Source organism: Bubalus kerabau, chromosome 14 (assembly GCF_029407905.1).
Source record: "Bubalus kerabau isolate K-KA32 ecotype Philippines breed swamp buffalo chromosome 14, PCC_UOA_SB_1v2, whole genome shotgun sequence".
Taxonomy (NCBI): Eukaryota; Metazoa; Chordata; class Mammalia; order Artiodactyla; family Bovidae; genus Bubalus; species Bubalus kerabau.
This window is the reverse complement of record NC_073637.1, coordinates 67,456,208-67,473,217: the sequence shown is the minus strand read 5'-3', so window position 1 is coordinate 67,473,217 and position 17,010 is coordinate 67,456,208. Positions and strand designations below refer to the sequence as shown.

Below are 17,010 nucleotides of genomic sequence, written 5' to 3'. Positions count from 1 at the left end.
TTTTCATACATGTACATATTCTTTATACATGTTAAAAACTTAAATCCAAAAGACGAAAACAAAATTAAATGCTGAATTAATTAAAGGTTGCCAGGATGTACTCAGAAATAGAATGGACTAAAATATAGTTTATTGTTTTGAAGATTGCCATGGCCATAGTGTATGGATAGTTGCTAACCTAAAATCACTGAATAGGTAGATTTGGGTCTGATATTTACCAAGGAATTATTGTTAATTAGGAATAAATTTTCTAAAGGTTTTGCTCTCTAGTTTGATATTCTACCAGCAATTGTTTCCATTTTTATTCCCTTGAAAACAGACTTGATAATGTTACTGATAATTTGGAAATCTCCTCATTAGTCCTTATTTAAAAACATGTTGGCCACTAGAATTTTCTGTGATGATGGAAATGTTTTACTTTTTACTGTCCAGTACCCTAGCCACTAACTGTATGTGGCTTTTGAGTACATGCAATGTGGCTAATGCAGCCAAGGACCTGAAATTTTATTTTGATATAATTTTAATTCATAGGTAAATTTAAATAATACTGTATTGATGGTGGCTACCATATTGAAGAGTGCAAGCTTTTACAGCAGTATTTCTGTGGAGAAATAAATGTTAAATAAGCGACTATTACTCAAATGTTTTTATAATGTGATTTTTCAAGAATTTTATTGTTTAGTATTCCATTGCAGATAGTGAAATGTAGAAAAATTTTTATAAACTTTGTCTTAAATTTGTAGTTGGGAGTCAAGCAAATTGGGGACAAGCTGCTTTATTTCTTTGCCTTCTGTTTGATTCTTCATACATTAAATGGGGATTATTGTGCCTATTTCATAATATTGGAAGCTTTCAGTGATACATTAAATGTGAGGTTCTGTTCATAGGTGCTGACAGTCCTATGTTAAATGCTTTATTAATCTTATTTCTGCTATTATTTTTATTACTGTTATACTAATAAAGAATTGCCTTTTTTTCCTTCTAAGTTTACTTTTTACTTAAAATGTTTTTCTCTTCTTTTTTCTTTTAGCAACTGATCTGGTGTTGAGAAAGGTTATCAATTTTTCTGACTGTACAGTTTGTCTTGATAAACGAAATGCCAGTGGTAAAATAGAATTCTACCAGGATCCTTTATTGTACAAGTGTTCCTTCAGAACTCGTCTGCATTTTACTTACGATAACCTAAATTCTAAGATGCCATCAGTTATAAAAGTAGGTGTTTCTTTTTCTAATAGTCAAGTTGCATGTTTCTACTTTGTTTATTGATTGTTATACATACAAATCATTGTTAAAAAGCAATGAGGAAATTAACCTCAAATATATAATGTAAAAACGTTTTGTTCATATTATAACTTTTATGTTATTTGTTATGTATTATAACTTTTTTTCATTTAGTGTTCTAATAGAGATATTTTGGGGACAGCTTTTTTTCCTGTGACTTAGAGGCCATTTTAGTTTTTCCTGCTGATTGTTAGTGTTTTTCTCTTCAATTAGATAGAGGAGATCATATCAAAAAGTGTATTTATACCCGTGGTGGACTGAATATTAGTCTTTATTTCAATACTTATAAATTTTTCATCTGATAATAATAGTTTCTGACCCTTGTTTTCCTTAGATAACTTTATAAGACTTAATTTGCTTATCTATTAGTTTATTGGTTTAGGGAATTTTAGCTGTCTATGGTTTCAAAATGTGATTAAAATCTTAAGAATATGTGAATGTTTCAGTAATATCTTTTGATCCACATGAAAATTTGTTCTCCAGGTATTGGCAAATATTTTTAGTGTGTATAGTTATTCTCTAAGGGTAAATTTTGTGTTGTTTTATTGCATAAAAATTTTCTCTATCTCTTACCTATTTATCTGTCTTTGAAAAAGAATTCACACAGTGACTTGTGATTTTGTTAACTAAGTTTTCACATGGAATAAATTTTTATTATTGAATTATAAGCTTTTGTATTGTAATGAAAAAGCCAGTCCTAAGTCTGAACACTGGTATTGACCACTGTGCTTGTTTTCGCGTGGCTATAGAAATTATTTATTATTTTTACATAGTGCTTTTAAAACATAAGACATGTCATTTTATGTAGCTTTGAATTTATACATGAATTCCACCCACTTTTCTTTGGTAGTGCTCACTCTTGAGTATCTTTTTTTCCTTACACTTTGTACAGAACACATTGTTTTCTTTAAATTCTGTTACTCTTTCCTTCTGTTTTTGAATTAGCTTCTTAGACAAATATAAGCACGGAATAGTGTTGATTCAGTAGTAATTGTGTCCCTGTCCCAGGACAATGGAGTTAAACATTCCTTCTTTGACCTTGACTCTACCAGTGAAGTTGGGGAATGTTAAGAGTAAATTCAAGATATATTTTGAAAGCAAGTAATGGATATGGGGAAGCCTTACCATATAAACATTTTTTCATTGATCTTTAATACAGATTTAATTGTACATTTTAGGATGTGGGTAAATTAGAGGAGAGTGGTACCACTTATGCTTAACTGAAATTAAATTTTCAGTTTTTTATTAATAGTACTGTGATATAAGATTTGGTGTTTTGAGTTATAACCATCATTTTTTTGCTGTTAGTCCTAGGAAATAAGTATTAAATGGACATGGTTAAGCTCATTGATCATCTCAAAGACAGGGAATTTCCAAAAATGTTTGAGACACTCTAATTATTTGTCTAAGGTTCTCATATATGTTTCATTAGGTGACTTTTGAATTTATTTGTATTTGGGTAGACTTTTTGTAATTTTCTGTCTTTTGTGAGTAATAAATGTCTTAGAGATTATATCATCTACAAGATACAGAGCATACAGATGTGTTATTTAACATTTCCCCTTGTTAGTGAAAATTTACTTTTTCTTAACAGTTTTTCAGAGGAATGAAAGTCTACACATAAATCTTTGACCACATCTCTGATTGATTCCTTAGGAATGATTTCTGTAATTGCAAATATCTTATTAATGGGTTTAAACTTTTAAGGCCTGTCATCTGAAGTACAAAATTGCTTCCAGAAACGTTTAACCAGTGTACATGCTCATGAACATTAAGGGGAATGCCTGTGTTATACTCTACTATCCTTAAATATGATCATACTTATATAAAAGCCAACTTGTTTAGCAAAAATAATGCAATTTAATATTAATTTGATTATTAGCAAACTTAGATATTTGAAAATATGTTCAGTGGCCGTTATTTTTTTTGAAAAATTCATTCAGGGTCTTTGTCAATTTTCCTATTGTTGGTTAGCTTTATTGATTTTAAATATATTTTTATATATAATGTATAAAATATCTTATATATTTTAAAGGTATATATGTTTATGTGTATAAGATTTTAAGTGCATACATATGTGCATACAGGATTGAGGTTGAGTTTGCTAAGATAGCTATCACTGGTGCTATTGATGCCATATGGTATTTAAAAGAATGTGGCAGATAAATGTCAGATTTAAGAAGAGCTTCGCAGGCCTGCATTGCACACCTGCACAAGCCTTCCTCAGTTTTCTTACCTCATCGTAGTCTATTTGGTGTATGATTTTTGTCAGTTTTTAAAACCTGTACTCATAATTGAGTATGGTATTTTATACTTTCCTGTATAACTTGCTTCCCTTGAAGTAGTTTTTTTGTGCCTTTGTCCCTAAAGATATGCTGATTGCCATTACTTTTTCAAGTTTCATAGATACTCAAATACCAGTTAGTTAAAATAAACCTTCCAAAAGACTTACTTTATGGCTTAATTGGTTTTATTCCATGTTTATGTAGCAACAGGAAATTATTATATTGAGCTTGTCTTTATATTTTACTGATGTATTGTTCTGTAAGGAGAACTTTGATTGTTGACTTTGTGCCCTATTGATAGTAATTAGTCTTACTTCTTATAATTAATTCATGTTGTAAATTTTATACCATGTTTAATTCTTTTAAAGTTTGTTTGAGAAATTTTCCTGGTCATATTTTCACTTTGTTTTCTATATCTGACAATTATTTTACCATGTGCATACTTCCATAGTTATAGTGTTAGTAGTTTACTCACTTAACATATGTTTTTAGGATATGTATGCATTCTTTTTGGTTAATAAAGCTGGAAGGGGTGGATTAATGACTTATAAAATGACATTATGAAACTTTTATTCTTATTTGTGACAGAGATCTTTATGGTTTTTGTTGGAGTACTGTTATACTCTTAATATTATAGGATGGGTACTTTGTTAACAAAAAATTTTTGGAAAAGTAATCTTGAAATCCATTGTGACTGTATCTTGTCATGATCATTTCTATTTCCACTTAGATAGTTGGGATTAACATTGCTTCTGTCTAAAGTTAGTGATCATCATAGGAAAATTTGTTTAAATTTCTAAGATTTTAGAACTGTCATTTTGGCTTAAGTATTACAAACATTGAGACATTACTGTTTTTCCTATGGTACTCCATTTTAAGGCTTAACATTTCTGTACTTATGTTTAAATAGTATTCTCTTTGAGTATACTTTTGTTGATGCTTTTGTTTTCTCCAAAATACAGATTCATACCTTAGTAGAGAGTTTGAAACTTTCTATCACTGATCAGCAGTTGCCTATGTTTATCCGTATAATGCAACTTGGAATTGCTCTTTACTATGGAGAAATAGGAAATTTTAAAGATGGAGAAACCGAAGATTCTACTTGTCACAATAAAGATATGTTGGGAAATGTTACAGGTAAATACAACAAAGTTTTTATAACTATTGTTCTTACAAGTGTTTTCACCATTGTGAAACTTGAAAAGCTACAACATTAGATTATGTTTTATAGTATTCTAATATGATGGGATGATGTGCTTAACACTGATTTTTTTCTTTACTACATTTTGCATATTATTCTCACTTTTTTTTCCTACATGCTAAAAATAACTTGACTATTTCTAGTAGGTATTAGTGTTCAGAATATACATTATATAAAAGGATAGTCCAGCCTCAAGATTTCCTAGTAAGTTATAGTACAGTTGACCCTTGAACACATGGGTTTGAACTGTGTAAGATCCACTTACACACAAATTTTTTTCAGTAAAACCGCATGATCCATGGTTGGTTGAATCCTCAGATACAGAACTATAAATATGATAGTGAGTTGACTATAAAGTTATACCTGGATTTTCATCTTCTACTCCTAACCACCTTGTTGTTCAAGGACCAGCTATATTGATAACTTTTCTATAAAGTCTCACTGAGTTATTTTAACTAAGTTATTTATACTTAATTATCATATGTAATTATAATTAACTGTGTGTGCTGTGCTTAGTTGCTTAGTCGTGTCTAACTCTTTGTGACTCCATGGACTGCAGCCCTTTATGCTCCTCTGTCCATGGGGATTCTCCAGGCAACAATACTGGAGTGGGTTGCCATGCCCTCCCAGGGTTCTTCTTAACCCAGGGATCGAACCCAGGTCTCCTGCAATGCAGGTGGATTCTTTACTGACTGAGCTACCAGGATAGTCTATAATAAACTATAATTACACCTAATTAACTGTATGTTTTAGAGGATACCTAGTTAATTAATTGGAGCATTACTCATTGAAGTATATACTTCATTGAAAGATACTTAGTGGGTTAATTTCACTTATTCAGTTGATTATACTTTTACTAAAGCCTATTTGTGTGTAAGACATTATTGCTGGGAATGTAGGAGAATGCAGAGATAAAGAAATGTGGGAAAGTACAGAGACAGATTTAAAATCTTAAAATCTTAATGTACATTGGAGTGGACAGACATGTGAACAGTTAATTAAGCACTTAAACAGTTAAGTGGAGGGCAGATGTTTGACTTATTAATATTAGAGGTATTAACGATTGGAAGTAGAAAAATGGTGAAAGGAGTGGTAGGCTTTGACTTGTGTTGGTCTGAGTCTCAGGAAAAATTTGGAGAAGGTGATGATTGACTTCCATAGTTAGAGCCTTTAGCTAAAGGGCAGTTAAAACTTGGGAACAAATAACCCCATTAAAAAGTGAGCAAAAGGTCTTTATAGAGCTGTTTCCGGAAAGAATATTGAGGTGGCCAACAAGCATGTGAAAAGATGCTCAGTATCATTAGTCATGAAGGGTAACACAAGTCAAAACCACAATGAGTGCTTTATAGCTACTAACCAGTGTAGTTAAAATTAAAAACTACTCATAATAAGTGTTGTCAAGGATGTGGGAAAATTGGAACCTTTAAGCATAGATGGTGGGAATGGTACACAATCTGGTTTGTCAAAAAGTTGTACATAGAGTTACTATATTATCCAGCAGTTCTGTTCCTAGGGTTATATGACAGAACTGGTAGAACAAAAACTAGTTGAACAAAACCTAGCATACAGAAGCTGGTCAGTTCATTTTTTCCACCATGCTATTATGGTAAATTTCAAATATTAATATATGGAAAGTTGAAAGTATTATACAATCAACAGCCACTATGTGGTTGAGTAGATGTGTAGGATCTACTCATCATCTGGATTCTACAGTGAATATTTATTACATTTGCTTATCATGTATCTGTTCATCTAACATCACTTTCTCTACATCAATTCAACCAGTTTTTGCTGCATTTCACGGTTAAGTTATGGACACCAATGTACTTCACCACTAGATTTCAACAGTATATCCCTATCTAAAGTTTATGTTTATTGACAGTTCTTTTTCTTTTTCCTTTTAAAGGTTAAATTCATAAGGTGAAATGCATAAATGTTAATTTAAGTATGCTATTTAAGAAGTTTTGAGAAATGTGTATGCCTGTGTGATATGGGACACTCATCAAAATATGTGTTATTAATATCTCAAAAAGTTATCTCATGCCACTATTCAGTCACTTCCCTTCCTCCAACTGCCTGCCCGCTCCCCCTTCCACTCAAGAAAACCCTGTTCTGAATCTCTAAAAAAGAAAGAAGCCATGCATTAGTTTTTGCTGATTCTGGAATTTCATGTAAATAGAAAACATACAGTATAAATTCTCCTGTGAAAGGATTCTTTCCTCAAGCATAATATTGTTTTTTTACTTTTCATTTTTAAAAACTTTTTAAGACTTAATTTTTTGAGCAATTTTAGATTTGCAACAAAATTGAAGGGTAGGTACAGAGATTTCCCATATATCCCCACTCTCATACATGCATAACCTCCCCCATTATCAGCATCCCTCTACTTATCACAACTGATGAACCTACATCATTATCACCCAGAGTCAGTAGTTTAAAGTTCACTCTTGCTGATGTATATTCTGTGGATTTGGACAAATGTATCCATCATTATGGTATCATTCATAGTATTTTCACTGCTCTGAAAGCATTGTATTTGGGGGTTCATCTGTATTGTTATATATATCAGTGTTTGTTTCCTTTTTATTGCTAAGTACATTGAATGACTATGCCATATGAATGTAACATAGTTTATTTAGACATTACCCTGTTGATGAATGCTTGAGTTATTTCCAGTTTTGGTTATCATAAGTGAAGGTGACCTGAACATTCTTCTGAAAGTCTCTTGAAGACATGTAGCTATTGTTTTTCTTGGTTTAATACCTAACAGAAGAATTATTACATACTTTTTAAAAAAATAAATTTTCAGGCTTTTCCCCCAAAGTAATTGTGCCATTTTACATTCCCATCCTTGATGGCTCAGAGGGTAAAGCGTCTGCCTGCAATGTGGGAGACCCGGGTTTGATCCCTGAGTCAGGAAGATCCCTGGAGAAGGAAATGGCAGCCCACTCCAGTACTCTTGACTGGAAAGTCCCATGGACGGCGGAGCCTGGTAGGCTACAGTCCATGGGGTCGTAAAGAGTCAGACACAACTGAGCGACTTCACTTCACTTCGACTTTACTTCACATTCCCATCAACAGTGTATGCTAATTGCTTCACATCCTGGGCAACATCTGTTGTTGTCAGTCCTTTTTCACTTTTTGCCATTCTGATGTATATGTTGTGGTTGCTAATTGTGGTATTAATTTGCACTTCCCTGAGGAACATTTCATGCAAAGATGAGCTCGATAAAGGACAGAAATGGTAGGGACCTAACAGAAGCAGAAGATATTAAGAAGAGCTGGCAAGAATACACAGAAGAACTGTACAAAAAAGATCTTCATGACCCAGATAATCACAATGGTGTGATCACTGACCTAGAGCCAGACATCCTAGACTGTGAAGTCAAGTGGGCCTTAGAAAGCACCACTACGAACAAAGCTAGTGGAGGTGATGGAATTCCAGTGAGCTATTCTAAATCCTGAAAGATGATGCTGTGAAAGTGCTGCCCTCAATATGCCAGCAAATTTGGAAAACTCAGCAGTGGCCACAGGACTGGAAAAGGTCAGTTTTCATTCCAATCCCAAAGAAAGGCAATGCCAAAGAATGCTCCAACTACTGCACAATTGCACTCATCTCACATGCTAGTAAAGTAATGCTCAAGATTCTCCAAGCCAGGCTTCAGCAATATGTGAACCATGAACTTCCTGATGTTCAAGCTGGTTTTAGAAAAGGCAGAGGAACCAGAGATCAAATTGCCAACATCTGCTGAATCATGGAAAAAGCAAGAGAGTTCCAGAAAAACATCTATTTCTGCTTTATTGATTATGCCAAAGCCTTTGACTGTGTGGATCACAATAAACTGTGGAAAATTCTGAAAGAGATGGGAATACCAGACCACCTGCTCTGCCTCTTGAGAAATCTGTATGCAGGTCAGGAAGCAACAGTTAGAACTGGACATGGAACAACAGACTGGTTCCAAATAGGAAAAGGAGCTCGTCAAGGCTGTATATTGTCACCCTGCTTATTTAACTTATATGCAGAGTACATCATGAAAAACGCTGGACTGGAAGAAACACAGGCTGGAATCAAGATTGCCAGGAGAAAGATCAATAGCCTCAGATATGCAGATGACACCACCGTTATGGCAGAAAGTGAAGAGGAACTCAAAAGCCTCTTGATGAAAGTGAAAGTGGAGAGTGAAAAAGTTGGCTTAAAGCTCAACAGTCAGAAAACGAAGATCATGGCATCCGGTCTCACCACTTCATGGGAAATAGATAGGGAAACAGTGGAAACAGTGTCAGACTTTATTTTTTGGGCTCCAAAATCACTACAGATGGTGACTGCAGCCATGAAATTAAAAGACGCTTACTCCTTGGAAGGAAAGTTATGACCAACCTAGATAGCATATTCAAAAGCAGAGACATTACTTTGCCAACAAAGATTCGTCTAGTCAAGGCTATGGTTTTTCCTGGGGTCATGTATGGATGTGAGAGTTGGACTGTGAAGAAGGCTGAGTGCCGAAGAATTGATGCTTTTGAACTGTGGTGTTGGAGAAGACTCTTGAGAGTCCCTTGGAGTGCAAGGAGATCCAACCAGTCCATTCTGAAGGAGATCAGCCCTGGGATTTCTTTGGAAGGAATGATACTGAAGCTGAAAGTCCAGTACTTTGGCCACCTCATGCGAAGAGTTGACTCATTGGAAAAGACTCTGATGCTGGGAGGGATTGGGGGCAGGAGAAGAAGGGGACGACAGAGGATGAGATGGCTGGATGGCATCACTGACTCGATGGACGTGAGTCTGAGTGAACTCTGGGAGTTGGTGATGGACAGGGAGTCCTGGCGTGCTGCGATTCATGGGGTCGCAAAGAGTCGGACACGACTGAGCGACTGATCTGATCTGATCTGATCAATTATTTTGAACTTTTTTTCTGTGATTTTTGACAATTAATATATCTGACTTTGTGCCATTTTTAAAATATTTGCCTATTTGTAAAACTTTTTTGAGTTTCCTTGCTGATTGGTGACTTTTTTCCTTAATCTTTTTTATTCAAGTATAGTTGATTTACAGTGTTATGTTAGTTTCTGCTGTCCAGCGAAGTGAGTTGGCTATGTATAAGGATGGTTCTTTGTATATTTTGAATTCAAGAATGACAATACATGTCAAATACCCCTAGGGAATATTTTTTTGCTGGTCTCTGACTTACCTAATTCATTTTTTAATAGGTGTTTCTTGAGCAGTTTAAATTTTGATTGAATGCAGTTTTCAAAACTTTATGACTATTCCTTTATGTATTCTAAGAAGATGATTAGGTTTGCTCTTTTTTTTTTTGTAAAGAAAAAGGTTGCTTGCTTCCAAACACATCTGAATTGTTTTTTTTCCCCAGCTGTCTAAAGCAGAAATTCTTAACCTTCTATTTTTTTTTTTTTTTTTTTTTCTTAACCTTCTATTGTGCATGTTATGGATTCTTTTGACAAACTGGTAAGGCCAGTGAACCTTTTCTTGGAAAGTTTTAAGTACCTTGATTTTCATGTCTTCATGTCCTTTCTTCATGTTATTTGTACTTGGAGTACATTAAGGTTTTTTCATCTGTGAGTTTATAGTTTTCAGATATAGTTAGAAAAATTGGGGGCATTATTTCAAATATCTTTTTCATTTCCCCTTTCTCTTCCTTTGGGGACTCGAATAACATATATTGTGCTGCTTGAAGTTCCACAGAGCTCTCTGATGTTCTGTTCATAATGTTTTTCTTTTCCCTTTCATTTTCTGGTTTCACTTTTGATAGTCTGTATTTCTGTTCAAGATAACTAGTCTTCTGTAGCTTATCTGCTATTAATCCCATCTACTTTATGTTTCATTTCAGATAGTGTATTTTTCATCTCTAGAGGTTCAGTTGGGATTATTAAAAATAATGTGCTTTTTTTGAATATCATTTTATTCAGATAGCTGTCTTAATATTTTTGTTTACTAATGCTATGAAATATGTTATTGCCAGGTCTTTTTCTGTGGACTAACTTTTAGTTTTCCTCATTGTGATATCCTCCTGCTTCTTTGCACATCTGATAATTGGATGCCACACATTGTGAATTTTATTTTGTTGGGTGCTGGATATATTGTATTCTAGAAAACATTTTAAGTTATTTGGAAGCAATTTAATTCAGTTGTCTTGCCTTAAACGTTTTTAGATGGGGTCTAAAACCTTTAGCAGCCATTAGCTTAAGCCCAATTTTATTCCACTACTGAGATAATTACCCCTTTGAGTACTGTACGTGGTCTTCTGTGAATTAGATCTTTTCTCTTTCTTGGTGGTAGGAAAACAGACTATTCCCAGTTGTAAGCCTTGGGGAGTATTTTCTTTGCCCCTTTCTGGTTGTTCTTTTAAAGGCCTTGGTTTCCTGATATGAATCTGATGAATACTCAGGTGAAGACTGGAGTGGGGCCCTCTGCAGGCTCAGGAGCTCGCTCTCTCTGAGCAGGTCCTCTTGTTGGGTGATCTGTTTTGCAAATTCTATGCACCTTAGTGTACCTACACTCAGTAGTCTGTTTTCTCATCTGTGAGACTCTGAGCTCTACTTGGATTCCCTCTTTCTTATTGTAGTTTAGAAACCCATTCCAGACAGTAAGCCGGGCCAGTCAAACTCAATTCTGTTGTTTCTCTTCTCTCAGAACTTACTGTCTGAAGTCCAGTGTGTGAAAACTGTTACTTCCTGTATTTTGTCTTTTTGTTGTTTTTTAATATGTGCTTCAGTATTAACATGTTGAACAGTGAAGTAGAGCAGAAAGTCGAATACCTATTATAGTTTCAAAGTACTGACATGTGTAAAGTGTTTTGAGGTGGCTTCATGTTATTTGATATATTTATGATTTCTTTAGGTTTTAGAGTTGAAGGTACTAGTGGTGTAACTGTGATTTGTTACCTGCATTCATAATTAGAAGAATGCTTCATTTTATTTTAGTACTGAATATATTTTTTTTCATTGAAAGTTATGAAATTCCTGAATTCTGCCAAAGGGTCCCATGTTAAGATGCACCATTTCAAAGGAAAAGAATATTTTAAGAAATTCTGACCAGAGATCAAAGAGATGCTTTTTTCTTCTCCAGGTCCTAATTCATTTTTTTGACAGAGGAGTAAGCAAAGATTTGGAACTTCAATAGCATCTTTCATAAAAAACCTCTCTTCATGATTAGTTAATAATAAGTGTAAATTATAGTGACTGATTTCTTAGACTTCTCTGAGTGATGTTTCTTTTGCTTCAAAAGAGCAAGCAGTGGGATACTCCTTCTGTTGAATGGTTTTGATAAGAGAGGTCCAGAGTTCAGCTCTGTGGACCCAGTCTGGTCTTAGGTTGAGCTGGCCTGACTTTTTGTTTTATTACCAAGATGATATTCAGTGATGATGACCTATTTGAGATCTTATTAGGGACAGTTAATAATAAGCTTTATTTATTCCTCAGTAGAAATTTATATGGTATTTATGGTTAAATAGCAAGATATGAAGATGATGTAAAACATTTTCTGAAATTATAAGTTTTCTAATATATGTTGAAGTAAAATGACTAATGTCTCTTGGTACTATATTTTAGGTACTCTAGTTATTATTTATCAAGTTTTGTCCCAGCTGAAAGAGGTCTATCAGTTCATTTCAGTCGCTCAGTCATGTCCGACTCTCTGCGACTCCATGAATCGCAGCACGCCAGGCCTCCCTGTCCATCACCAATTCCCGGAGTTCACTCAGACTCACGTCCATTGAGTCGGTGATGCCATCCAGCCATCTCATCCTCTGTTGTCCCCTTCTCCTCCTGCCCCCAATCCTTCCCAGCATCAGAGTCTTTTCCATTGAGGCAACTCTTTGCATGAGGTGGCCAAAGTATTGGAGTTTCAGCTTTCGCATCATTCCTTCCAGAGAAATCCCAGGGCTGATCTCCTTCAGAATGGACTGGTGTCTATAGCCATGTGTTAAAAGTCTGTGATATTCCAAAAATCTCGTCATAAGGATTAAAAAAGTTAGGTTTTTCTCGCCAGAAAAACTAGAAGTGAATCTGAATGAGGATGATGTTTAATTGAGTATGTGTATTTATAGATTTATCAGTGAAGAGTAGATGAGTGAATCTGCTGGTTGCTGTTTATACAAATATGAATTTGTTTAAAAATAATTTCTCCCCTAAATTCCATGATGATCTGCCTCTTTTGTTTGTATTGTTAGAATAATGTTAAAGTACCTTGATGGATTTTATCTTTAAAAAGATAGAATAAGTTACAGTAGTTGGAATTTAAATCCTTAGTTTGCCAATTTATAACCAAATAAAAGTTCTTTGCTATGATTTTTTCATCTGTAGAATAAGAAAGATGTTATTGACTAATTCAGTTCAGTTGCTCAGTTGTGTCCAACTCTTTGTGACCCCCTGGACTGCAGCAAAGCACCAGGTTTCCCTGTCCATCACCAACTCTTGGAGCATGCTCAGACTCATATCCATTGAGTCAGTGATACCATCCAACTTCATGATGTTAGATTCAACAACATTTTGAAAACAGAGAGCTAATACAAACTAAGTGAAGAAAAAAACTGTTCTACTGTGTTTCATTTAAGCCCATGGGAGACCATCACCTAGAGATTATTTTTAGTAGTATGAGCCTAAAAGGAAGTGTGGTTCATGGCCTAACCTAATACTATAGAACAGATTTAGTTTGCTTTTGTTAAAAGAAAAGCAATACAGTCATAAACCTCTACAACCATCTCATCCTCTGTCACCCCCTTCTCCTGCCCTCAATCTTTCCCAGCATCAGAGTCTTTTCCAACGAGTGGGTTCTTTGCATCAGGTGACCAAAGTATTGGACCTTCAGTATCAGTCCTTCCAATGAATATTCAGGACTGATTTCCTTTAGGTTGGACTGGTTTGATCTCTTTGCAGTCCAATGGACTCTCAAGAGTCTTCTTCAGTACCACAGTTCAAAAGCATCAATACTTTGACTTTCGGCCTTCTTTATGGTCCAACTCTCACATTCATACATCACTAGTGGAGAAACCAAAGCTCTGAATACAGGGACCACTGTCAGCAAAGTAATGTCTCTGTTTTTTAATATGCTGTCTAGGTTGGTCATAGCTTTTCTTTCAAAGAGCAAGTGTCTTTTAATTTCATGGCTGCAGTCACCATCTGCAGTGATTTTGGACCCCCCCCAAAATAAAATCTCTCACTGTTTCCACTGTTTCCCCTTCTATTTCCCATGAAGTGATGGGACCAGATGCCATGATCTTAGTTTTTTGAATGTTGTGTTTTAAACCAGCTTTTTCACTCTCCTCTTTCACTTGCATCAAGGTCCTCTTTAGTTCCTCTTCGCTTTCTGCCATAATGGTGGTGTCATCTGCATATCTGAGGTTATTGATATTTTTCCTGACAGTTTGGATTCCAGCTTGTGCTTCTTCCAGCCCAGCATTTCACATGATGTATTCTGCATATAAGTTGAATAAGCAGGGTGAAAATACACAGCCTTGACATCCTCCTTTCCCAATTTGGAACCAGTCTGTTGTTCCATGTCCAGTTCTAACTGCAGCTTCTTGACCTGCAAACAGGTTTCTCAGCAGGCAGGTCAGGTGGTCTGGTGTTCCCATCTCTTGAAGAATTTTCCACAGTTTGATGTGATCCACACAAAGGCTTTCGTATAGTCAATAAAGCAGAAGTGGATGTTTTTCGGGAACTCCTTTTTTTGATGATCCAGTGGATATTAGCAGTTTTGTCTCTGGTTCCACTGCCTTTTCTGAATCCAGCTTGAATATCTGGAAGTTCACAGTTCACCTCTGTTGCGCCTGGCTTGGAGAATTTTGAGCATTACTTTGCTGGCATGTGAGATTAGTGCAATTGTGTGGTAGTTTGAACATTCTTTGGCCTTGTCTTTCTTTGGGATTGGAATGAAAACTGATATTTTCTAGTCTTATGGCCACTGCTGAGTTTTCCAAATTTGCTGACATATTGAATGCAGCACTTTCACAGCATCATCTTTTAGGACTTGAAATAGCTCACCTGGAATTCCATCATATCCACTAGCTTTGTTTGTAGTGATGCTTCCTAAGCCCCACTTGACTTCACATTCCAGGATTACTGGCTCTCAGTTCAGTTCAGTTTAGTCACTCAGTCGTGTCCAACTCTTTGCGACCCCATGAATCGCAGCACGCCAGGCCTCCCTGTCCATCATCATCTCCCGGAGTTCACTCAAACTCACGTCCATCAAGTCAGTGATGCCATCCAGCCATCTCATCTTCTGTCGTCCCCTTCTTCTCCTGTCCCCAATCCCTCCCAGCATCAGTCTTTTCCAATGAGTCAACTCTTCGCATGAGGTGGCCTGTTATTCACTAATAAGAAAATAATTAACTTTTATTTTCTTAATATCATATTAAGAATAATTTCATCATAACATTTACTTTCATCCTTGGGATAATCCTTTTTTTGGGAGAGGAGACATTCTGCCTAGGAACACTTGCCATTCTCTTTCTCTTTTGGATGTATCAGGAAATCAAGAACTCTTCTTTCATTTTTGTGATGTTTCTGAAAACAGTCATTTTTTCAGAACCTTAGCTTTATTTTTGGGAGGTAAGTTTTATGTTGTTGTTGTTTAAATTAATGAATGAAGCCCTAAAGAGTGAAGTTATTCTTTGAATTTATCAAAATTTATCAAAAGTATATAATAAATTACGGTATAATACTGTGTAGTATTAAAGGAGATTGATTCAGTATAATGTATAGAAACTTGAAAGTGGTAATGCTAAATTATTGGTTTCAAATAATAATAACCAGTATATGATTTGTTCATGCTTTATATGTAGACAGAATCACGTGTGAGAAACATTTTTATATAATTTAAATTCCTAATTGTTCTTTTGTTTTAATTCTCTTGATTTATTTAATACAACTTTACGTTGATAGGTGCTGAAGATGAAACACGAATAGATATGCAGTATCCTGCTCAGTACAAAGGCCAAGAGCTGTATTCACAGCAAGAGGACGACCAGCCACAGGGATGGGTATCATGGGCCTGGTCATTTGTCCCTGCCATTGTGAATTATGATGATGCCGAGGAAGACTACCTTGGGAATGATCCTACATCAACTACACATCAACAAAAAACACAGACTTTGAAGGATCCTATTGTTTCTATAGGATTTTATTGTACAAAGGCAACTGTGACTTTCAAAGTAGGTTTCCTTTTTTTTTTTTAATGTTTATCTCTCAACTTTAATGCCTAAATTTTGACTTCTAGTAAGAATCTAGGTTATTTTACATTTACTAGATGTGTGATGGAGTCTAACTATCTTTACTTCATAAAATTATATGTCCCCTCATCTGAAATCTCTGAACTTTGGTCTCTTTTTGTCGTCTTAAGGCCCTCTCCACTTTGCTTTTTTAATAGCGTTAAAGAAAGTTTTTCTTTCCCTATGAATATTTCATTTGGCATACAAAGATGTCATAGTGTTTCCGTTAAAAAAAGAAATGCACATGAGAAAATCTCCCAATACTTCATGTATCCCTCCAGCTACTGTTTCATCTCTGTGTTGTCTTTCATTGCAATTTTTTTTCTTGTTTTACTTTTTTGAATTGTTGGAATATAATTGCTTTACAATGTTGTGTTTCTGCTATACAAAAAGGTGAAATCAGCTATATGTATGTATATATGCCCTCCCTCTTAAGCCTCCCTCCCCTCCTTTAATTCCACCCCTCTCGGTTAGCACACAGCATTGAGCTGAACTCACCGTGATATATTGCAGCTTCCCACTAGCTACCTGTTTTATGCACGTATATGTGTTAATCGCTTATGTGTCCAACTCTTTGCTACCCCATAGACTGTAGCCCACCAGCCTCCTCTGTCCATGGGATTCTCCAGGCAAGAATACTAAAGTTGGTTGCTATTTCCTTCTCTAGGGGATCTTTCCGACCGAGAGATTGAACTCAGGTCTTCTGCATTGCAGCAGATTCTTTACCATCTGAGCTACAGTGAAGTCCCTATATATGTATATATGTTAGTGCTACTCTCAATTTGCCCTACCCTTACCTTCCCTGTCCCCCCCATGTCCACATCTGTTCTCCATGTCTGCATCTCTGTTTCTGCCCTGCAGATAGATTCATTTGTACCATTTTCTAGAAACATATATAGAGTTGTTTATATAGTTTCTCTCTTTGCTCAGCTCTCTTTTTCCCTTTAAGAGTCCTTTTTTTAAATTATCTAGATCTTGCTGCCCTCAGTTTTTCCCAGGGTCTTTTCAAATGAGTCAGCTC

The 17,010-nt window shown here is 35.3% G+C and overlaps 1 protein-coding gene across 44 annotated transcripts in view; it reads left to right on the top strand.

The window, feature by feature from the left end:
* The window catches only part of VPS13B (vacuolar protein sorting 13 homolog B), an 851,071-nt gene that overhangs the window by 90,466 nt on the left and 743,595 nt on the right, over positions 1 to 17,010 (top strand). For all 44 annotated transcript variants that reach the window (XR_008702388.1, XM_055546536.1, XM_055546537.1 and 41 more), the window contains 3 exons: positions 1,031 to 1,212; positions 4,529 to 4,703; positions 15,664 to 15,932. Coding sequence is in view for 43 of the 44 variants with exons in the window: in XM_055546536.1 (XP_055402511.1) it covers positions 1,031 to 1,212; positions 4,529 to 4,703; positions 15,664 to 15,932 (626 nt within the window). In the remaining variant the exon portion in view is untranslated. The remainder of the gene's footprint in view (positions 1 to 1,030; positions 1,213 to 4,528; positions 4,704 to 15,663; positions 15,933 to 17,010) is intronic.